We start from the raw sequence: 23,514 nt of genomic DNA, 5'->3' as shown, positions 1-23,514 counted from the left end.
ATCAACCTGCCAGCCTGGGGCTGTTCCCCCCCAGCTCAATGTGTTGCAGAGGGGCTGGCTGGGACATGAGTGTGCTCCAGTGTGGGGCTAGCCAGCAGGCAGCCCTTGTACTGAAGCACCTTCATGCCCCAGCCCGTCCTGTCAGCATCTACGTGTATGTTGCTGCACACTGAAGAATGCCACCCTAGGATAGTACTTGTGTTTACAAGCACTAACCTATGGCAGAGTGAATTAGTTTCCTGCAGCCTAATTAGGCCACATGTGTAGATGTTGAGACTTTATTGTGGAGCTAATTAGGCAACTAAACTAAATACACCCAGCCCTGGATAACTTAGAGGAGAGAGTAATACTGTGCCATGATAGAAATTTCCTTCCAGACCGTAACTGATATTTCATTCATCTTTCTTTCTCCCCCTTGATCTTTACCCCATAATCACTTATAGCCACACGAGCAACTTCCATTTTTAAGGAAATAGGCAAACAGGGATTTTTTTTTTCAAGTGCATCCCCACTTTGAGTCTTGTCTCCATTAACCACACAACAGAGAGCAAATGCCTGTTGCTGAATCCAGGGTCATGATCCATTTATATTGGCCAGCATAGGAGTTTCTTCTGCCTTGAATTACAGAGGATATGTTGCGGTGCCTTCCCTCTACTTCCTAGTGTGTGATGTGAGATGCAGGCATGCTCAGTTGCCTGTGCCTACCCCTCCTATCTCAGCAACAGTGCCTACAATACTAAGAGACCGGTTGCATCAGAAGGGGAGCTGGAAAGCCATCTTTGCTAGCAGCTGGGAGTGAGAGAGGCAGCAGAACCATAGCAGCTCAGCAGCCTGCCTGGAAGAAAACAATGTGAGTATCCCTTGAACGAGAGCTCAATGGCGGGAAGCAGCAGGCTGAGGATCTGAGGGTTGGCTGTGTCTGGAGCAAGGGAGCCTGGTGCACGCTTGCAGGGCGCTGTCCATCAGTTGTGGTGCTGAAACTCGGAAAACTGAGCCGTGGATGGGCGTGATTCTTACTCACAGATAAAGGGGAGCCTCATGGCTTTAAGCTCGCTGAGCCGTCCTCTGAAGCAAGGTCAAGCCCGGAATTGTACATGGCTCTGCCGCCCATTCTACTTTCAGCCTGGAAACACCTAACTCTTAAAGACTGTATCCTCCCTAAATGCTTAGTCTAGGGAAACACCTTCTGAAAGTTTGCTGCTGCTTTTGAGACATACAGAGTAGAGTTGCTCTGTGGACTTTGGAGAAATGGTTAATTCTTACCTTACCTTGCTGCATTCAAAACAAAGGAGGGATTAATTTTTACTATCAGATGTAGCCTATGTGTTTTTTTAGATGTTATGTGACTCGACATGTGCTGTGTGGGTGGGGTACAGAGCTGGGTGTGTGAATGAGACATCTGAAGCTTCTGTAGCCTCATAGGGAGGCTGGTTGTAACAGGGAAATGGCGTGGAGTAAGCAGTTTGGGACTCAGAAATGTTTTCAAAGGCTGAGGTGTGCACAGGGGGCTGGTGTGCATTGTCAGGATCCAGAGTTTTTAGGATGCAGCAACTAAGTCTGATCAAGACTGTGGCTTCTGACCTGGGAGCCTTTTGCTGTGGTGGGTGGTGCTTTTTTCTCAGATGTTGGACAGCACTAAAGTGTATTTAAGCTTTCATGAGGTGTGTAATAATGCTGGGCCAAGATCCCCAGCTGGTGTAAATCTACATTGGTATCTGCTCCTGGGAGTTGCATGTATTTAGAGCAGGTGAGAATCTGACCCTTTATACTCACTATTTAATTATGTTTTAAATAAAAAATTCAGATATCAAATGGCCTGAACAAAACCTATTTAACATCAGTCTGGTTTGATACAGCTGTGGATGACACTATGTCATCCCAGAATGATGCTTATTGCATCTATAAACAGTTAGCTCTATCTTTAACTGCAATGTGCATGACAGCAGTAAGTTTTTCTTAGTCCCCAGTGAAACCACAGAAGTCAACACAGGAGATATGGCACTGTAAATGGAGAAGATCTGGCCCACTCCCTTAACAAAATAGTTCAGAATGCTAAACTTTTAAATGAGTCCTTTGAATCTGATATTCAATATTTCATTTGAATAAATGTCCATTTATGATGAGTACTCAGTGTTGATTGGAACATCACAAAAATATAACAGTAAAATACTTCTAATGCTATACAGAAGTAGAAAATAGATTGGGCCAAATCACAAGCCAGTGCCAACTGATGGAAAAGTCTATCAGCTTTGCTAACTCAAAATACAGTTATTTCCTATTGTGGCCTATTTTTAATATAAATGTTTTTAAGAAAATTCCCTCCAATCTCTTTGAGATCTCTTTGTTTTTTTTCATTTTCTTATTCATACATTAAAATTTCAGAAAACAGCCTTTCATCCACAGCATCCAGGATGAATGTTTCCAAGCCAGAACTCTTCAGAAGCCAAAGAATAGCAATCTGAAGAAATTGCCTCCCTTAATATGTACCCCTGAACTTCAATAAATGGTGTTGAACTTGCTCTGTGAATGGCTAGCTCTTTGTACACTGTTGCCTAGTTGTATATATATCAGGAGTCAGGTAATGATATTGGATACTTTTATTTGTATGTGAGCTGTTCTTCAGTGATTAAAACAACAGTTTCCTGCTGCAAGATTATATTACCCAGATTGTTCAAACAGTCTTTCAGACTATATTTATCTTTCTAATATGTGTTTCCACCTTGGCATATTTAATTGTTCACAACCAAACCTTTTTAAGTAAAAGAAGAAAGGTTAATTTTGATGTAAGGACTTAGTTTTCCTCCCCTAGAAGACCTCCTCTAGTTTCATTAGATTAATCTAGGGAAAAATGGAAAGTCAGCCATTGTCTTTTTTAACCTTGTATCTTACTGATCGCCATGGATAAGACTGGATGAGCAACATTTCATTAAGTGGATATTAATACATTTAATATATTCAGATTATCTCGGTTTCATTGTGAAACTGATGAAAGGAAAAGTTCTTGACAAATACCACTAGCCATCAATCTTGAACAACAGGTGAATATCAGAAGATACACTTATCTTGATCAAAAAATTCTAGTAGTGCCTCTGGGTATTAATTTGCTTACAGGAACTTGTTGCTAATGACCTCTATTGTGTAATAGCTATTTTTATATTGTCCTATTATGTCCAGTTCACTATAAATGTATGCAGCACTTCACATACCAGTGAGAAGAAAAGGGACAAGATCCTCATCTGCTATAAATTATCACCTTTGTGGTGGTTTTAGAAGGGTGCCACTGATTTACACTACTAGAGAATCTGGTTTGCTGCTCTCTGTTTCATTGTGATGGGTACATTACATCCAATTATCTAGCAGTCTCAGAAGACAGTGGGGAGGGGAGACAGTGTGAAAAGGGAATCGGAATAGGAAAAATGTAAGATCAAAGGAGGGACTTGAAGTCAAAGAAGGGATCATGGCTTGTTTGGAAAGATGGAGAGACTATTCCAAGCATAAGGATAAGAAGCATGGAGTCAAAATGGAAAGAGACCAAAGGAACAATTAGGAGAGGGCTGAGTATAAGAAAATGAGCGTGGAGAGGGCACATAGATAAGAAGGGGGAGTTACTTGGAACATTTGTCCATCTATACAAAATAAAACAATGACATCAGGTGAAGTTAATGGTTTAGTTTCTTCTTTCCTTACAGTGATAACATCAGTGAATAATTATACATAATGAAAGCTAACAGCATCAAGTAACCTGTTGTTTACACATAAGTCAATGACCAGACATCTGAGTGCCTTCAATTAAATTTATCTCACACAAATTAGTCTGTTGTAGGATGCAGTTTTTCTATGACATGTAATAAGGCAAAGCACTGTACTTATTCATATGCCACATGCACCTTTCCCCCAAAAATTAGCCCCCCAGAATTGTGGTGTGGAAACAACACTTTATTTACAGGAACTTCTACAAAGAACTACTTAAAGTAAGGAAGTAAATGTTGCTACTGGGCTTGTAAGGGCATGGAGCCTAATCTAGTATGACACAAAGTAAGTCCTCATGGGGATATAGAGTGTTCAAGAAATGTGGCATCCTGGGAGACAGTCTGGGCACCGTACTTCCTGCTGCTACGTTTCTGGTCATTCTGTATTCCCCAAATGACTTATTCTATGTCATAAAGTTGGCTATAGCTCTGGAAAAATCTTTTCTTTCTACATTCTGCTATCCAAAAACAAGGTGTGTGTTTTATTTGGGGACATGTGATATGTGAGAGAATTCAGTAAGCTGATGCTTCTTGGGGCTTCACTGTCTTACTATAATCCACTGAGTAGGATTTTAGGGCTTAAGAAGTCTTGTCTTTTAGCAGCAAGAAATATTGACTGGAAGGATGGGATGAAACTAATTCTGCTAATCAAAGTGAAGCCATACTACACCCATTTTCCTTCAATTACACCAAAGGCTAAAGAGAGCCTCTGGGCTCACAATGGTAATAGAACAGCTTTAGTCCCTTGTGGGCATGTCTATATGTGTGCTTTAATGCTCAGTAGCCTATTTTACTGCACGTTAAAGTGCCACTTAAAAAAACATGCAATTATGCTAATGCACAGTAAAATAAGCTACTCATTCGTTACAGTGGGTATTCGTTACTGTGCATTAAGGCAGCCTAATGTGCATTTATTTAGTACCTCACATTGGAGGTACTAAATTTAATGTGCCTTAGAAAAAGCACCTTAATGCACATGTAGACACACCCAGTATATACTAAGTAACTTCTTGTTAACTGAGTTGTGTGAAACTTGGTTGGAAGTTCTAACCTAGTAGCTCTCAGCTTTTTCCCTGCTGTCATCATGGTGTCCACAATGCTTCTGACTTTGCTGTCAGCATGGGTTATAAAAAGTTAAATTTGAGGTTGACAGGGAGACCAAACTATGATGTTGCCTGCTGCATGTTACTTGGGCTTTCAAAGGTAGCAGATTACTGTTCTAGTCACCCCTAAAGGGAAGGAGAAAAAGGGTGGGGGGAGGACACAGGACAATTAGCCCTTTTTTTTGCTTGCGTTGGCTAACTGACAGCAGAGCCAATAAGTACTGCTCCCTGCTAAGGAGTGATGCTATGGTTTGTGCTCACCTTATGTCAAAGAACCTGTTGTCATCGAGTCCTACAGGCATATCTTTGTAGCAACATAAAAGAGTACAAAGGGGTTGAAAAGAGGTCAGTTTCAGATTCAGTCCAGGTCTTGACACTGATAGCAATGATGCTGGAATCCAGAAGGATGTTTGTATTCTTTTAGGAACAGCTTGAAGAAGCTTGTGCTGATAGGAAGAATTCAATACTTGGGAAAGATTAAGGTTTTGTGTTTTAATTTTTGCATCCGTGGTTTCTGGCACAGAAGTCATTTCTTTCACAAAGTTAATTCAGTCTCAGCATTGTTTTGCCTTCCCTACTGTCTGCCAGAGATTTTTGGATGTTGTTTTGTGGTGTGTGCTGAGGAGTGTTCTTTCCTTTAAGATACAGACTGGAAAACTGTCTTTGTATAATCAAAAGGTGACCACTCCTCCAGGCTCCTGGTTATGAGCTTGAGCATTTGTTTTCTGACTCCAAGACTAGGAACTCTGAACCAGAGTCCTGAGGGAAAGGCCATATGAACTTTTACTAAACCTGCTCCTTGTTGTTATTCTTATTGAAAAGGGGAAATAACTGGTTTTATTTGTATTCTGGCCTCCTTTTTGTCAGGGACTCTAATCAAGCAGGCCTGGCTAGGCCACACCTGCCCCTGATCCCTGAATAATGTGACTGACCCAGTTCTCTCAAACCAGATTGACTGCTGAAAGCACCATTCACCCATTTTTAAACACACCTGCAGTGTCAGAATAGACTGAGGCTGTGTCAAGACTTGTATTCACAGCTCTCCCTTGTTTTTCTGACTTCTGACCTGGCTTTGGTTTTTCCTGACCCTGATCTTGGATCTCTCCCAAAACTTGGGACTGATTTTGCTCTTTCTGATTTCCCTGGTATCCTGACTTGACTTGATTTCCTTGACCCTGATCTTGGATTTTCTCTGGAACTTGGCTGCATGCTCTCCCCATCCCAATGCTCTGGTAACCTGTGCCCCTGCCCTGCTGACCCCCTAGTTGCCCCCCCACAGGGCCTATCCACAGGCCCACCTATGTTCTGGTGGCCAAACTCTCACACCTTTGCCTTGAACCTCTACAGTAGGGTGGACTTGAACATTTTCAACTCTTGTAATAGGAGCAACTTTTTCCAGGTAGGTTGGAAGGTCTGCCTGTATATTTTACTAGCTTTTGGCTGCTGGAAGCTTAAGATCACCATAAATCTGGGCTGTGGGTATACACCTTCCAGCTGGTTTCCCTTGAGGGGAAATCCATATAGACTTTCAGACAATACAGCAAACAATAAGTTACCATTAGTCTCTTTGGTTTAACAGATGATGTAGATGGAAATGTTCTGGAATTAAAAGACCCCAAAAAACCAAAAGCCATCTGAGTTGAGGGCACTGAGAACTACCTGTAAAATCTATTTAAAACAAAATACTGTATTTACTTACTTACCACATGCACCTTTTCCCCACAAATCAGCCCCTCCCCCCTCCAATTGAGGTGCATTAGTTAAGCAGGGAAACTGATTTTTCTGCCCAGAATAGAAGTGCCCCATTTTGATTCCCGATTCACACAGTAGCAGCAGTGACATGTCTATTCAGTCAACGAAAGAGTTAATCGACTTACTAGCTCATTGTTCTTCCTCAACAGGTGTTAATGATCATTTCTGTTTTTTACTGTTCTTGATGTTCCACTAATCAAGCTAACCTTTCCGTTGGAAACCATGTTTTAGCTCTTTTCAGAATCATAGCTCCACCCATGGAGACTAGTCTTAAACAGCAGCTAAGTTACCAGTTTTTGGTAAATCAGGCGAAAGAGGGTGAGTGAGCTGAATATTAAGTTCTGTTATGGTGCAGCCATAACTGGAAAAGGTGGGGTTTTGTGTTTGTTTGTTTGTTTTTATTCTGCCTTCCCAAAAACAATGTGTGTGTGTGTGTGTGTGTCGTATTTAGGGGTGTGTGGTATATGAGAAAATATGGTATTCGCTGAGTAGGGATATGCAAGAATGCATTTATCTATCTATTACAAATACATTTTGGCAGAAGTGTATAAGTGGATACTTATATAAAGGAAATGAGAACTGAACATAATTGGAAGGATGGGCTCTCTATAATAACTGTTACTGGATCTTTGGTTGAGGCCTAAAGCAGTGGCTTATGAGACCTGGTTTGTCTAAATGTAGCTCTTCCAAGGTGATCTGTTCAAAGGATTCCAGTTACTGAGTAACCACTTTTTCCTGTGTGGTGACATCAGCCTACACAACATTAAAAGGGCTGTTTTACAAGCTTGATTGTCTGCCTCAGGTGCCTCTCTCCTTTTATTCAGATCCTAGAGCTGTTAATGACATAGATACTAAAATACCACATTTCAATCTGTAAAGGAGGTGGGTGCTGTGAAATATCATATAAATGAATAGACAGGTTACAAGAGCTCCCCCAGTATGTGTGGAAGCATTCTTAATGTGAAGATGTTAGACAACCAGAAAGAGGAACAAGACAATGATGTCACTTCTCTTCCTTTTCGTCCTCCCTCCAAATGTTTTAAAATGAAATGCAGCATCTATATAAGGAATACAACTTCCCTCGAGAGAGAGACTTTCTATCCATGTAGCAGGTACTACACTGAAAGTAAAGTGCAAGTTTTTCCCACCCTTGTCATATTGGTCTGACTCGGCTTCTGGGAATTCTGGGAGTGAGAGTGTATTTTATCTCCAAGCCTATTCAAGAACTCAGGTTATCTACTGAAACTTCTGCCATGCTTGTCAATTATCACCAGTTAACTGGAATGGTGTTTTAATTATACGATTGCTTTTTTTCTCTGTTACCTGTATTGAGCTTTCCAAAATCTTTTTACATAATCTATTGAACAAGCACCAGCTGATAGCAACCTTAAAAAATGAACTACTCCATTATGACAGCCATATGTTTTCTGTATACAATATTAATTCATGGAAATAGATCTGACTGTACATTTTATAACTGTTTTGTCACTTGCAATTATATCACCCTCATTTCTGTACCACAGGAAATGATTACAATGGAAGTTCCTGAACAAATAATTTGAAATATTTGATCAAGTTTCTTACTTTATCCATACAGAAAAATTTAACTGTAAATATGTGGAAAAGAAGTTGGCTTTTATTTCCCTCCTATTAACTGAAGATGAAGTCTGAATTATAGTCTGTATTCTAATGAAGAAGGACCATTGACTCAACAGAGATTTCTCAAGGAGTCTCTGAATTTTGAATATTAGAATATTCTAATATTGCTACAACCCTGGGGAAAAGATGTTACAGCATCTAAGTTAAAAGCCTTTGAGCCATTCATACAGTCACAAAGGCTCTCCTAGTCCTGGGTCTGATCACTGGTGTGTTGGGCAAGATAGCACCTGCCACATTGTTAGAAAGTACTGGGAAAGGAAATAGCATCACTTCAGAAAATGGGGAGATTTGCCAGGACAAGGCACCCATGTGAGCCTGTTGAACCCCTTCAGAGGATGCAGCTTTTCCCCCTGATTGCATCAGTCTTGGATTGTTGCTGAAGAGGAGGGATGGGTCTGTAACCTAATATCCTACCTTCAAGGGGAGAATTTTTTCTTTGGCAATCCCTCACATTTGGGGATGATTGTCTTATCTGCAGGTCTGAATTTGGCTGAGGCCAATCCTGGATTGACAGACTCTGCTGCAACTTGGGCAAGTGTTTTCATGTGGGTTGGTGGCTTCACATTCTTGATTTGGTCCAAGGCATGCTGTTTCTGCTGCTCCTGCTTTTCCATCTCCTGTTGTTGTTGTAAGGTTTCAAAGCATTGAGATCCTTGCAGCAGACTCTTCATCCATTTGGGGCAGTCCTGGGCAATAGTTTCCCATGAATTGATGTCAATTTTGCATTTTTTTCAAGTTGACCTTGGGGTGGTCTGTGAAGTGCTTTCTCTGCCCTCCTCTTGAGTATATGCCTCAACTGAGCTGGAGAATAAAACTTGCTTCAGGAGTCTGGAATTGAATATCTGGATGATGTGGCTGGCCCAGCAAAGTTGATGTCAGCTGATCATTTCATTAGCACTTGTGGTGTCTGCTTGTGAGAGAATGCTAACATTGATGTGTGTCATCAATGGATCAATCTCAATGGATTCAATCTCATTAGATTCAAAGGATCTCCTGCAGGCAGCATTGATGGTGCTCCTCCAATGACTTGAGGTGTCTCCTGTATGTTGTCCATTCCTCAGCTCCATACAGTAAGGGGTGGATCACAACGGCTTAATAAACCACAAGCTTGGTTTCGTATCTGATATTGCAATCTTTTTGAACAGATGTTTTCTCATGTGTCCAAAGGCTGCATTTGCACATTTGAGGCAAAGTTGGATTTCTTCATTGATTTCAGTCCCCCCTTTCCCCCCACCACCCCCAAAGCCTTCTGGCTTCCAAGGTATGGGAAATACTCAATGTTCCCCAGAGTCTCACCATAAATCTTAATTACCAGAGATGGGGACTTCTCATTAAGAGCTTGTTGATGGAGGACCTTAGTTTTCTGAATGTTAATTGTTGGTACGATTTTCTTGTATGTTTGGTAAAGATGCCGACGATTGTCTGAAGGTGTGCTTCTGAAGAATCACAGACTACAACATTGTCAGCATACTGGAGCTTGGTGATTGAGGTCAGAGTGGTCTTGGTTTTGGCTCGGAGCCAGCTGAGATTAAACAGCTTACCATCCATTTGTTTAGCACTTACCATACAGTGTTTAGCTCTACTCTGATGGGGATTTTGGTGGTAGTCGGATATAGTATCGTGGTAAGGAATATCAAGAAGAGTGTTAGAGAAATGATGCAGCCCTGCTTAACTCTGGTCTTAACCTCAAAGGGATCTGTGATAGATTTCTTACTGAGAACCAACACTTGCATACCATCATGGAGCAGGCAAAGAATAGTGATGAATTTTGGTTGGTATCCATACTTCAATAGGATTCTCCACAACGCTTCTCATTAGACAGAATTCAAGACTTTCATGGGGTCAAAGAAGGCTATGTAGAGAGTTTTATGTTGTTCCCAGTGTTTTTCCTGAAGATGGTGAGCTGTGAAGATCGTGTCAGTTGTGCCTTCAGACACTTAGACACCACAACGGCCTCCAAACATCTTGGCAAGAAACTCTCCAGTCTTAGGACTGAAGATGATAACACTTGTGTTGAGGAAGATTGGCAATCTCTAAAGGAGATTATCCATGAGGCTTGCATGGAATCAGTTGGATTTATCACCTGAAGCCATTAGAACTGGCTTGATGAAAACAACACAGAAATCTCAAAGCCCTTCTCAATTGGAAGAGAAAAGCTTTCTGTGACTGGCAAAACCATCCTATGTCCAGTCAGAAGCAGGGAACTTTTTGATGGCTTAAAGCTGAAGGCCAAAGGAAAATTCAAGAAATCAAAAACAAATGGTAGGAAGAGAAAACGAAATAAATCCACCAATTTGTTGACAACCATGGCATACGGGATTTCTTCAGTGCAATCAAGGCTGTGTATGGACCAAGCTCTTGCAGACTCACCCCTCTTAGATTGGAAGATAGTAGTACACTCCTCAAAGACAAGTCCATCAAAAACCACTGGAGGCAGCACTACCAAAAGCTCCTAAACTGAGAATCAGTGGTGACTGGTGAAACCATCCAATTGATCCCACATCATCCAGTAAGGGAAGCACTTGCCAGTCCACCAACTTCTGAAGAAGTCCACCAGGTGACAAAACAGATGAAGAACAACAAAGCATCTGGTCTTGATGGCATGCCAGCTGACATCTTCAGAGTTGATGGGGAAACTATGGCCAACAAGCTCCACACATTTTCTAAAAATGGGGAACACTGAGGAAATTCCTGCTGACCTAAAGAATTCCAACACTGTCACCATTTTTAAAAAGGGAAATAAGTGTGACTGTGGAAACTGTCGAGATATTTCCTTCCTCTCCATCACTGAGAAGATCCTCACTCTAATTCTGCTGAGCTGACTTCTCCCTCTTGCCAAGAAAATTCTTCCTGAGTCTGTGTGGTTTAAGACCATAGAGAGACATCATGGACATGATTTCTGTAGCCCAACAGATCCAGGAAAAATGCTGAGAACAACACCAGGAACAGTATATGGCTTTTATCGATTTGACCAAAGCCTTTGCCTTTATTAACCGGGAGGCTTCTTGGAAGATCTTGTCAAAGCTTGACTGCCCAGGGAAGTTTATCACCATCCTATGACTTTTACAACCAGACAACTGCTACCATCCTATGCAATAGCTATGCTACGGAGCCCTTTGCCATTTGAACTGGCATCAAACAGGGCTGCTTGATTGCACCAATTCTGTTTTCCATCTTTCTTGCAGTCATCAAGATTCTCATCCGTGACTGTCTGCCATATGGCACTGGCACCAAGTACAGGATGGACAGGAACCTTTTTAATTTCTCCTGTCTCCATGCCAAAACCAAAATTACTTCAGCCTTGATTGTGGAACTTCAGTACGCCAATGATTGTGCTGTTGTTGCATATATGGAGGAGGACCTATAAATGTCCCTTGCCTGCTTCTCTCAAGCATACCAGTGCCTGGGACTAACCCTTAACATCAGAAAAACAAAGGTGCTTCACCAGCCTGCTCTGGGCCAATCAGTTCCCCTGACAAAGATCCTTTTTGTGGACAAGAGCTGGAGAACGTTGAACACTCTGCATACCTCCACAGAAATCTCTCAAAGAAGGCCAACATTGACAAGGAGATCAAGTATAGGATTTGATGTGCCAGCTCTGCCTTTGGAAGACTGAATCATCATGTGTTCAACAATTGCAACATCAAGATTCAAACAAAGCAACTGCTATATAAGTCTGTGGTAATACCAACTCTTCTCTACAGTTGTGAAGTTTGGAAATCTTCAACAGACTCATTTACAACCCTTTACTTGACCAATGGGATTGATCATCCTCAACTATGAGGGACTGCTACCAGCACTGGCCTTTTTATGTTTTAAATCCACACTGACATCCTGGGAGAAGCTCTTCGGCAAGTGGAAGTTGATGGTTCAAGCCGTTTCTTGCAATGATCTTTCCTGTGGTGGATAGCAAGGCAAAACAGTTAGACTTGTCTCATTTCTTGAAAATTGTCACAATCATGGTGTCTGTGAGGTTATCTGGGATTTTTGTATCATTCCAAATCCTTAAGATGAGGGCATGGAGCTGTGATGTGAGCTCCTCTCCCCCACTAATTGAAAATGTTGGTGGGGATTCCAGCAGCTTCAGATGCCGTGTCATTCTTTATCTGCTTGAGGGCATTCCTTACCACATCAAGTGTTGGAGAGATTTGGAGACTCTGGCTGTTGTGGGATGGAGTTGAGAACACCCTCAACAACAACAGTCTTCATTTAAGAAGATCTTCAAAATGCTCCTTCCAATGGGGCATTGGAAGGCTCCCCTGTCCTTGATCAGATCTCCATCCTTAGGTCTCACGGGTGTTGGTCCCTGAGTGCCCAGACTGTAGTAGCTTTGGCAGCAAGATGATGAATCTCCTTTGCCTTGTCTTCCTACCATCTGTTCTTCCAATTGTGGGTCCTCCTTTGGACCTCTGCTTTGGCTTGTTGGTGATTCAATTTCTTTTGCTTGGAGTTTGTCATTCTGCCAAGCACAAAAGGCCATGGATTTGCAGTTGACTCTTGGATCTCCTGGTCATTCTCATTAAACCAGTCTTGATGTTTCCTGGTAGAGAATCCAAGTGTCTCTTTGCAGGTGCTGATGATGGTGGACTTGAAGGCCGCCCAAGCACTGCCAACATTCTTCCATTGTTGATTGGAATTGGCCAATTTTTCTTTGAGGCACTGGGGGAAGAGGTCTCACTTGATTGGGTCCTTGAGTCTTTCAATGCTGATCTTCTGTCAACACTGCTTCTGCTGCAGCTGTCATTTGGGAGCCAGTTTGAGTGACATAACTGAGGTCTTGATTTTATGTCTTCATTGACTTCAGCTGCAGTAAAGGTGATCCCACTGGGCATGGTTATCCAGTCATGAAGAAGGTAAACAGGCTTTGTTTAGGGCACTTTTTCTAGCCCCCTCCTCATGGGGTGAGCAGAGGGATCCTGAAGAGGGCTGCTCAGTTGCAGGTACAGCTGCCAAATTGCACTACTGCCTTGTCCAGGTGCTAAATGACCTTCTTATAACTGCCAGCTTCATGCCAGTTCATGACTAGGAGCTTCTAGACCTCACAATCCTGATCCTGTCATCACTAGCTGGTCACCAAATGGCTTTAAAAATGGGCCAGAAAGGACATTTTTATGGAAGACACCTGTGCATGATCTATTTTATCCTGGAGAAGCTGCTGCACATCAGCTTCTGTATGGTTCTTGACAGAATGGGGCCTTAACCCAATGACAAGGAGGCCAAGACAGCTGGAGACCTCATTCTGCTGCAGCTTTCATCTGCATTTGCAGCCATTGATATTCTAACAACATCTTCCACCTGCTCCACTGTTGACCTGTAGACCCATGGCTGGGGCTGGGCAGGCTTATTATAGTGGCAACCTGCACTCACGATGTCAGAGCACCATCAAAGGATATATGTGGCTTTTCAGGAGAGAGAACATTGCCATCTGCCTTCCTTACCACATCCTGGTGATGCTACTGCTTATTTGTCAGAGTTACCCCTGCTTATTTCACAGCTCAGCTTCCCTGAAGGTCATTCCTTTCTCCATGACCTTATGGATGTGCTGGGTTGCAGTACAGCTTTGCTGCCAATGGGGAACACTGGGATTTTGACTCTGTGGGCATGTCTACGTGTCCCTATGGCGCCTTTGTTACTGCACTATCATTTAGTATTTCTTTTTGGACATACTAAATGATGGGGCAGTAAGAGCCCACACTGCACCATGCACACTGTGCATGGTTATTTTTTGCTGCCACATCACTTTAGCAACACTCTATAATGAGGAAGCATGTTGCTACTGTGACATAGCGTCATGTGTAGATGCACCCTATGTGGCCCTTAGGGGCCAGATTTGTAAGTACTCAGCACTCCACACCTTGCAGCTCCTGCTGTTACACTTCTGTTTCACCTTTTAAAAACCTCAGTGCCCCATATGCTCTTTCGGACATTTTGGGTAATTATTTAGTTGCTTTCAATAAGGGCAGGTGTATACCTTCTTGAGTAAATTGATCCTTATGGTTTCCTACAGCATCCATGTACAGAAGTGCCAGGGCTGATTTTTGGCCCTGAAGAAGGTCTTGGGGGAGAGAGCTCAGAATGATCAAATTGCCCTGTTATCCATTTAAATGAGTCATTTATTACACATAAATGCCAGCTTTCTATAAATATATGAACTCATTAATGGTTTCCTAGAAATTATTAAATTCATTAATTATCCCCAGACTTATTTGTTATCTATTTCTGAAGGTTAATGGGTAGAAATTCCATTTATTCATTTAAATGTTAGTGCTAAAATAGCTCCTCTCTATCTTTCCAGTGAATCTGGCTAAAAACAGGGCTGTAATTACTTTAAGCTACAGGAAGGCAAGTGGCAGTGCCACTGAAAACTATGTGGCTTTGCTGCTGCTGTAACCTGACTGTACGTACCACTTAATGCATGCAAAGGTCTCCATCTTGAACAAAAGGGTTGTGAACAAAGTATTTGGAGTTTGCAAGGGTAGTGCCAGAATTGCTATTTCTTGCTGACATGTGCCACAAGCTCAGACCAGAAGCTGGCTTAGCACAGAGGTCAAAATAAAAATATATATATTTCTGCTTTGGAGTGTGGTAAAGATGTCAGAAATGTGTTGTGTGTGTTGGTCTCTGAAAGTTTCCTGCACTACTTCCAGGTTTGCTGCTGTCTCTGGGATTTTTTTTTCCTCCCTCCCTTTCAGATATTTTCCACAGCATCCAGCTCCAGGACTTTCAACAGATGAGACAATTGCAAATACATTCTTGGTGACAGCCCAGCTTGGAGGTGAGAGATGGAAAGCCCCATCACTTAGAGGCAATGGGCAGGTTTTGCAGAATTAGTACTGTAAGCAAACTTGTATCCAAACTGCAAGGTGCTGAATGTTTTGCGTTCCTGTGGATTTCAGCTAGCATTAGTAAAGTTCAACACCTTGCCCTCAGTAGTTTGACATTTTTCAGGGTCTGTTTTAGTCAAGTGTAGAAAGATTATAAAATGGGCAAACTGAGTATCAGGGCAGCAGGACTCATGGGGTTAGAAATGCCTGTCAGAAGGACCTCTATAATGTGCCACCTTGATCTGGGATCTGCTTTGCAGACGCTCTCAGCCCAGAGCTGTTCTGGCTGGGTTCTTGGTATTGCAGAACTGAGTGAGGAGGGTATCTGAGTGTTTCATTCTACTTGTGCAGGATGGTATGACAGCCATTACATCTGGGTTTGGGTATCTGGCTGTTTCTTGCAGTCGTAAGGCAGGACCATCATTGATTGTTACTTATAACTTATCTAGGGATTTCAAGGCAGAATTCTGGGGGTTGGTATCAGCATTGCTCCTTCTTGTTACATGCTTATTCTAAGTAATTTCATTGTGAATAAGGATGTCTGCCAGGATGGGGCAGCAAATACCATCCTGGAAGCAATCAACAACCAAATGTTAAGCAGAGCTCCCATAGGGCTGTAAATTTCTGATTCTGAATTACCTTTGCCTTCGCCTTTCCAATAAGGAGTCATTCAATCAACTCCCTGACAGCTCTGATGTTTTCTCTGTTGCGTTTGCGTAGGTAGATACGCATTGCATTTTCCAGCAACGATCCATCTAACAAAATATAGAAACAAAAATGATCCTCTGAGTCACCCACTCTGTGTCTGATCCTCTGAGTCACCTGGTGTGCATCTGATCTGTGTTCTTTTGGTTGGACTGGAAACTCTTTAGGGCAGCAGCTGTTTTCTGTATCTTGAACATGCTGAAATTTAACTATATTGTTAATATAATTTGTTTAATGTAGATCTAACACAAAGGCCTCTGATATTTAGTCTTTAGTCTTGAATGGGTGATTAGAATAGCAAAGGAAACAAGCTAAGTTAAAGACTTAACGAAGACACTCATTTTCACTGCCATTGTCCTGACAATAGTTTTTTATCAAGTTACACCTCTGAGGTAACATATATTTCTGAGCAAGTAAGAGATTTCCAGAACAAATCAAAATAGTAATTAATATTAATTATTGTAATTCGATAGAAACTGACAGCTGCTAAAGTTGCACCAAAATTCAGTAGGTTCACTATAACTAAGGAAAAAGGATTTGGGGCTTGTTTCTGTTTAGAAAACCTAATGAGGGTTGGAAAAACACATCTATTTTTCTTGACCTATTTGACTGTTAAAGATCTCAGGACACTTGTTGATTAAAAGTGTATGGATGGTCTCCAGGGAGCAGGGTTAAAGCTCCCCTTTCTTCTCTATGCACAGTCTAACAGTACTAATGCACAGCTTGTACGTAGGGGTCCTAAACCATAGATCTGAAAGTGATTTTCAATGGAGGAAATTATCACTTGGCTACTACCCAATCCAGATGATTGAGTAGATTTATGTACACTGTGTGTTTGCCGTAATTTGCAAAGCCCCCTGAAACTCTTGAAGTTGAGGATTTATGTAAAAGGCAAATATTTATTTCTGTTAATTTTTTGTGCTTCTCTGTAGTTCTATAAATTGCTTGTAGGGGGTCTTGTAATTAAGTGGTAAAGATTTTGGCATATAGTAACTTCATGATACCTTAAAAATAATCAAACACATTAGGGACTCTTACAATCTAGATGCTGGTAAGGAAGGATGGTAGACACAGGATTTTATTAACAATTCCTTGTGGGCATTGGGGATGCATGTGGGTATGTAGATGCATGATTTACTTCATCATGCAGCACCAACACTTTTCAAAGGATCACCGTTACACAACAGAACCTTGGCTGGCCATGTCTCCTGGGCAGTGAGTCACACTTGAGCATGACCTTCCATCAGTTTTATCCTGGCCCTTTTGTGATGGTTTACCCTGAAAATTGCCTTCTGTTGGTACACCCAGACAGTAATCTGACCTTATTCTGAACTTCATAAAGGCCAGGTTTTAAAAGCTCCAACTTGCTATCAAGCTACTTCTGGAAAACGCTCTCCTGCCTTCAAACTTTAATTGTAGCCTCTGAGTAATGGAGCATCATTATAGTAATTTACTCATAAACATTGCATCCTCTGCTTCAATACTTTCATGACTACGCTGGACTATGAAATTAATTTCTCTTCTGTGCTTCTAGAGCTTCTGCTTTGCTACCGTCAGTGCTGAGAGGAAACAAGTGTCGTAGCTCCCTTTTGTTGTTAGATGGAACAGAGGAAACCCCTTTGCTCTTGGCTGAAATTTCTAGTCCTTTAGTCAAAGTGGAGTAGCATAATCTTGGATATCTTCCATATGAGAATAGCACAGTCTGGAATACTGAGGGAGGCCAAACTTCTGAACCTTTCCAGTCAAACCCAAATCTTGACATGAATAAAAGCCACAGGATACACAACTTCCACAATGTTCATGTCCCAGTGTTAGTGATCTGTGTACAGAGCCCCAGATCAAATACTAATGTACTGTTAGATAACTTCTTAGACTAAATAGTAAGCAAAAACTAGAAAAAGTAAAAATGTAATAATACATGAACAGGGGGGGAGAGAGAATTTATTTATTTATTTACTACTTGTTTTTCAGAAGTCACATTTTAAATAGCCTTGGAGCTTCATGCCACTCATGAGCCTTGGCTAGATCACCTCTGGCTTGTTCCATCCATTCAAGAGGTTGAGGTGGGCGGTAGGGGCAGCATCAGGAGAGCATTCAGTTATGGTTCAGACTGCAGCAAGATTGTGTTGAGAGCTTTGCCTGTTCTGCTAGCTAGGGTACATCTGAAAGTTCAGAGAAAGGTTTGGTCTCTGCTGTCTTTTCAGTCCACTAATTTTTTGATGATTTTTTTGTCTTAGGAAGAACTTAAAAATGTAATAATATTCCTACTAGCTCAGCTGTGTTTCATTTAAGCTACAATCTTGTCTTTGACACTGACCAGCAGTAAATGCTTCAGAGTAAGATGCAAGAGCCCGTCTGTGGGTAAATATGATATAATTTGGACTCCAGAAAGATTATATCTTAACTCCTGATTGAGACTGATTTAAAGCCTAAAATGTTAGATTTTTATCACTTTCAAAACTACTATAACTATTTATGTTATCTGTAGATTGGTCCAATCCTTCTGAAACTTACTGACATCTTGAGCCCCCAACACTCTCCTAAAGTGAATGCTTGTTTGCCACCCTGAGCATCATTACTGCTCATAGTACATTAAAGGGATAAGCATAAATGATAGAGGAGAGGATTTATGGCTATTTGGGTGTGGTCATTTGACTGTGTGTTTGTATGTCCTTTTACTTGACCTCAATGAATATCTGTTTCCATTTGAGGTCTTCCCACTCAAAGTTCAGGGAAGGGTTTGAGCCTGGGGAATACAGGACCCTGATGAGATTCTCAGAAAAGTGGAATTTGGGATATAGTTCATGAACAAAGGGTATGTTTCACTGCTCCTTACAGGCTAACAGTCTGTCCCAGCAGTGACCATTGCAAATGCTTTGGAGGAAATCATATATACTGTACGCAGATTATAGCTTTCTCTTCTTCAGATCAACTAGCACCTTCAGTTTTCTGTATCAATGAGAACATTTCTATATGTGTGTGCTAAAACCAATCTGAATTAATTTAACTGATTTATCCAACTCCCCTTTTCCCATTACTTGGGCTGCTGTGGTCTCATTGCTGCTTTTAAAAATTACCTTTAAAATACATTCTTTGATCATTCAAACACCTGGCTCAGTCACAAAAGCAGGATATGTTAGTCATCTTGAAAGGAACTCAGGGAGATAGGGTGGGGAAAGAACTGTGCATCTTTCGTTGGCAGCAGATTTCTATGTTAATAGCTGTTGACCAAAGATAATAAGATTAAAATTGTGCTTTACTGGACTAGACTGCATGTTGACAAAAGCATTCAGGATGGTTTAGACTAGCAGAGGCAGCAGACTGTAAACCAAACTAAGTGGCATCATATATTTTTGATTTTCATGTATAATTTTTTTAAAGATAATTAAAAACCTTTGACACATCCATCAAAATTGTTTGAATTTTCTGCTGGGTTTTGATAGTACTTCTGTTTATAAAATGTTTTTTCCCCCCAAATCCAGTGTGTGTGGTTTGGAGTGGGGGTTGTTTGTTTGTTTGTTTGCTTTTAACAGGAAAAATCCAAAAATATTCTGTGAAACTTCAATCAGCTCCCCCTTTTTAAAATCATATCATCTTTAGAATCCAAAGAGACTAAGTGGATGTGAGAAACCAGCCCATATTTAACTACAGCATTTTGCAAGGAAAGCTGCACTATATAAAGTTGTGAGCTCTGTTCAGCTAACACATTTTTTTTTAAAAAGCCATTTCCCTTGTACTTGAATATAACTCTACCTTATCTAAAGGAGAAAATGTATATTTCCTCCTAACTTGAACCTTATTGATTATAAATATTGTATGCTTTTGAAGATCAACTATCTGTGGTACAGTATGTACTTTGGAGGCTGCATTAAGATACAGTTACTGTAAGCCTGTGCCTAGGGCACCTGCTGCTACATTAGACTCTCATGTTTTCCTTTTAAAAGTTTCTAGCCCACATAGTTGCAAAAAGTCTTAGAAATATGAGTCAAAATTAACTGATACAGTGGTGTTTGTCTGGGTTTGTGGAGAACCTGAATCATTAATTTTTGGACTATGCTATTCCTTTCAGTGAGTCGTTAACTTTGAAGTATACCATTTCACCAGAAGACTATGGTACATGGGCAGAACTTGCCTGTGGCCAGCTTTCTTCAATACTGGGCTTACCAAGAGCCGCAGCACACTATAGGTTGAGTCTGAATCTTTCTACCTCCAGAGCAGACCCCAAGCCCATCTGAAAGCAAGCATCAGTAATCCAGAGGGGTGTTGGTACTAGCATATACAAAAGAGATTAGAGATGGGATTCCTGTAACTCCTAACCATCTAGGCCCTGGATATTGCCATAAATGAGCCTTGGGGATAGCGGAGGTGTGATGGTTATGGCCCTAGAACTATACATGCTAGGAGGAACTTTCTCAGAAAATCTTCCTTCTGTATGAACCTTTTGTTCTGAGTAAGGGCCAGGCACATAGCAATTGCTGCACTCACAGTAGAGCATACACAACATAAAGGGGATATTTCCTCCCTGTACTAGTTTACCTACCTGTCTGGGGGACTTGGGATGATAAGATTTGCACAGTCCTTCTACATGCTGTGGAGATGACAGATAGATTGTATCTCTGGGTACAGGCCTTTTGTTGTTCCTTGGATACTGTCTCCAGAGCATGCCTGTGTAAAGAGCAAGCACAATCTGGACTCATTTGGTTTGTGCCCAAAATGTGGCTGGTGTGGCACAATACAGGAAAATAGACAGTCTCTGCCCCTAAAGATATCCGTAGGAGATTTCTGTGTAGGTAGAATTCCCTAGCATCTTATGTTAGTAATCTAGTCCATCATTGACACCCTCCAGCAGGCAAGGACTACAGAATAGAAACAGCAGTAGGATGTCACTGGGATGGAATATGAGTAGTTTCTGCATTTGTTTTTACTTCAATGTGACAAAGGGGAAAGAGACAAATCCATTTATACATTAAACAAATAGTCCCACTGATGCCACACATATAGCATAGGAAAGGAAATCAATGCTGATTGTGACCTTTGTCTTCAAAGACAAAGAAAAAGGTTGTGGCCAAGTCCAAAGAAAAAGTGGTTTGGAGTTCACATGGATTAGTAATTATGAGAACTCTGTACATTTAGAGGTTCCATTTGGGCACTGGAAATTACTCTACAGCTAATACATGCAGAGAGATGGAGGATAAAAAGCAGAATTATTTAATCCAAGTGGTCCTTTCCCTCTTCAGTGTGAGGAAAGCTTTTTCCTTCTACAAAAGAGGCAGGGCATTATATTTACAAATACAATATGGGTTCAATAAAGAGCTGCTCTTAAGAGGCTAAAAGCATCTTAAAGCTCCAAGTTTTCCTCTAACTTCAAGAGATTAAAAAGGCAAATAAGTGAACCTCACAGAGGTCACAGGATAGGATATTAATATACTGTATGATGTGTGAGATCCTGAGGTGAGAATATATTCAGTGCTTAAACCAACACCTCTGCCTGACAGCACATGGATATCTTGAAATTGCCTCATGTTGTAATGATGGCTGCTTTGTGCAAATGGAAGCAGACAAGTACCAATTAGAATTTCCAGGCTGTACTGTAAGAGCAAGTCCATGCATAGGTACTGCTAATATCGGTCATTTCCCTGTGTTCTTGGAAACAGGAACAGAAGCGTTTCTCAGAATAGCTTAAGCAAAAGGAACATCTGGCCAATTGGAAAGAGTTAAAAGTAGAAAAATGACTGAAATATTGACTATAATTTTGCTGTCTTATACCATTCATTGACTTGATCAGACCTTTTGTTTCATTATCTTCGATGGGCTTGTGATCAAGTTGTAAGAGTACTGGCCTCTACTGAACAGCATATGAGCTGATTAATTGCATTTCCTACATGGATTTGAGTGTTAGCTAACTGCTTCAAACCAGATGTCCAATCTAACATTTCACCCCAAAACATCTGTCTTAGAGGTAGCCCAGTACCAAATCTATTGGCAGAAAAATGTCAGCAAGTGTTTTAGGTTACTGAAGCACCAGATCCTCAATGTCAATTGGTATTACTCTGTTTTCTTTACTGAAGCAATGTCAGGTCATACAAGCAGAGGGCCTGGGCCACTGGAATAATGTTGCTGATCAAATAGCCATTATTATTAAGGGATAATGTTCTGTAGGTGGAATGTAATTCAAAGATTATATATAAATATATATCTACCCTTACCCATCCTCACACCAACTCCCAGGGTTCTATGGTTGGGAAGTAGCTGGGTTTCTGAAAAGGAAGCCATATAGAAGGAACCAACAGTGGTGATGATGTAGACCTGGGAGGGGAAGTCAGAGTCTTTATATGGCTGAGGAAGCCAGTATAATGGTCCCACATAGTTCTGGAGAGCAGAAGGCAGAGGCAAGAAGTTGAAAGGGAGGCCTACTCAATGTTATCAGGTAACTGTACATGATTTCTCAGAGTAGTTTGTTCTATATTGTGGTCTACTGTAATGGCAGGTGTCCCCTAGTGGAACTATTAGATGCATTTTTTCAACTTCTGAATATGTATATTTATTAGGCCTGTGCAAAGCGGCTAGTATTTGCTTCAGATTTGGTTTCAGCCAATTCGGGGGACAGTGATTCGATTCAGTGATTCAAAACACTGTCCCTAATCGATTCGGCCAAATCTGATTTGGAGATTCAGCTCCTGCTGAATCTCTGAATCGCACAGGCCTATCCCCTGCCCCCTTCCCCAGCCCCACCTGGCCCCAGCTTCTGGCCCTTTCAAAAAAAAACAACAAAAAGCACCTACTCACTAGGTGCTGCCCAGCAGGGAGACGATCCCCACTACCTCCCACTGCCCCACACTGCATGGGGGGCTGTCATGGCCCCCCCTCCTCCCCCATGGCTGCCCTGCCCACCCCAACTCTGGCCCTTCTAAGGAAAAAAAAAACCCTCCAGACTCACCAGTTCCTGCCTGGCAGGGGGTGATCCCTGCTGCCCCGCACTGCCTGGGGGGCTCTTCCACAAGCCCCCCCACCCCCAAAGCCCTGAGGCCACTGCAGGAGTCAGTGAGTCCGGGGGTTTTGGGGAGGTATTTTTCTTAAAGGGCCTGGAGCTGGGGCCAGGCGGGGCAGCCATAAGGGGGCTGATGGAGCAGGCAGGGATTGGGGGGTGCTCAGGGAGCAGGCAGGGGTTGGGGCCTGGCAGGGGTCCCCCTATGGTTCCTTCCCCCCTCCACCAGTCTCCTCTTCCCTGCCTCCTAATTACCAGCTCCAAATCCAGCTCCAGCTCCCTGTTGCAACAACCAGGGGACTACCCAAATCATCAAAGCTCTCCAAATCTTTTCTGAATCGTTTTGGAGAGCTTTGAATTGATTTGGACCTTTTTATTGGTCTCCTGATTCGATCTGGATTTGGAGATTTGACCATTGAATTGGGCTGAATCTTCTCCGAATCAAATCAGCACCCAAAGCTTCGCACAGCCCTAATTTTTATAATGTTCAATCTTAGGAAGCAGGCTACACTGGGTTTAGTAGATCAGGTTCTGTGTATGTTAGGCCCCAGCTCAAGTCTGGGTTCATGCCCAGTATGCAAAGGCCAATAAAGATACCGGGGTGAAAGTATAAAAAAGATTTATTGCTAGCAATAAAAGGTGCAAGCGGAATAATGTCACTCTACAAGCACAGCACATCCTTGTTTGCTAATTGGTTATAAAGGAGTGACGCAAGGAGTTCTTTACTGAGCATGTCT

The 23,514-nt window shown here is 41.8% G+C and overlaps 1 protein-coding gene across 1 annotated transcript in view; it reads left to right on the top strand.

The window, feature by feature from the left end:
- The first annotated feature begins 650 nt into the window (after window positions 1-650).
- Window positions 651-23,514, top strand: part of LOC102558953 (vesicle-associated membrane protein 2) — a 106,529-nt gene continuing 83,665 nt past the window's right edge. Inside the window, exon 1 of the mRNA XM_019478702.2 lies at window positions 651-850. Coding sequence (XP_019334247.1) covers window positions 849-850 — 2 coding nt within the window. The 5' untranslated portion in view covers window positions 651-848. The remainder of the gene's footprint in view (window positions 851-23,514) is intronic.

The sequence above is a fragment of the Alligator mississippiensis genome, chromosome 7 (assembly GCF_030867095.1).
Source record: "Alligator mississippiensis isolate rAllMis1 chromosome 7, rAllMis1, whole genome shotgun sequence".
NCBI classification, from domain to species: domain Eukaryota; kingdom Metazoa; phylum Chordata; order Crocodylia; family Alligatoridae; genus Alligator; species Alligator mississippiensis.
Note: the sequence above shows the minus strand (reverse complement) of the source record. Positions and strands in the feature narration are given on the sequence as shown.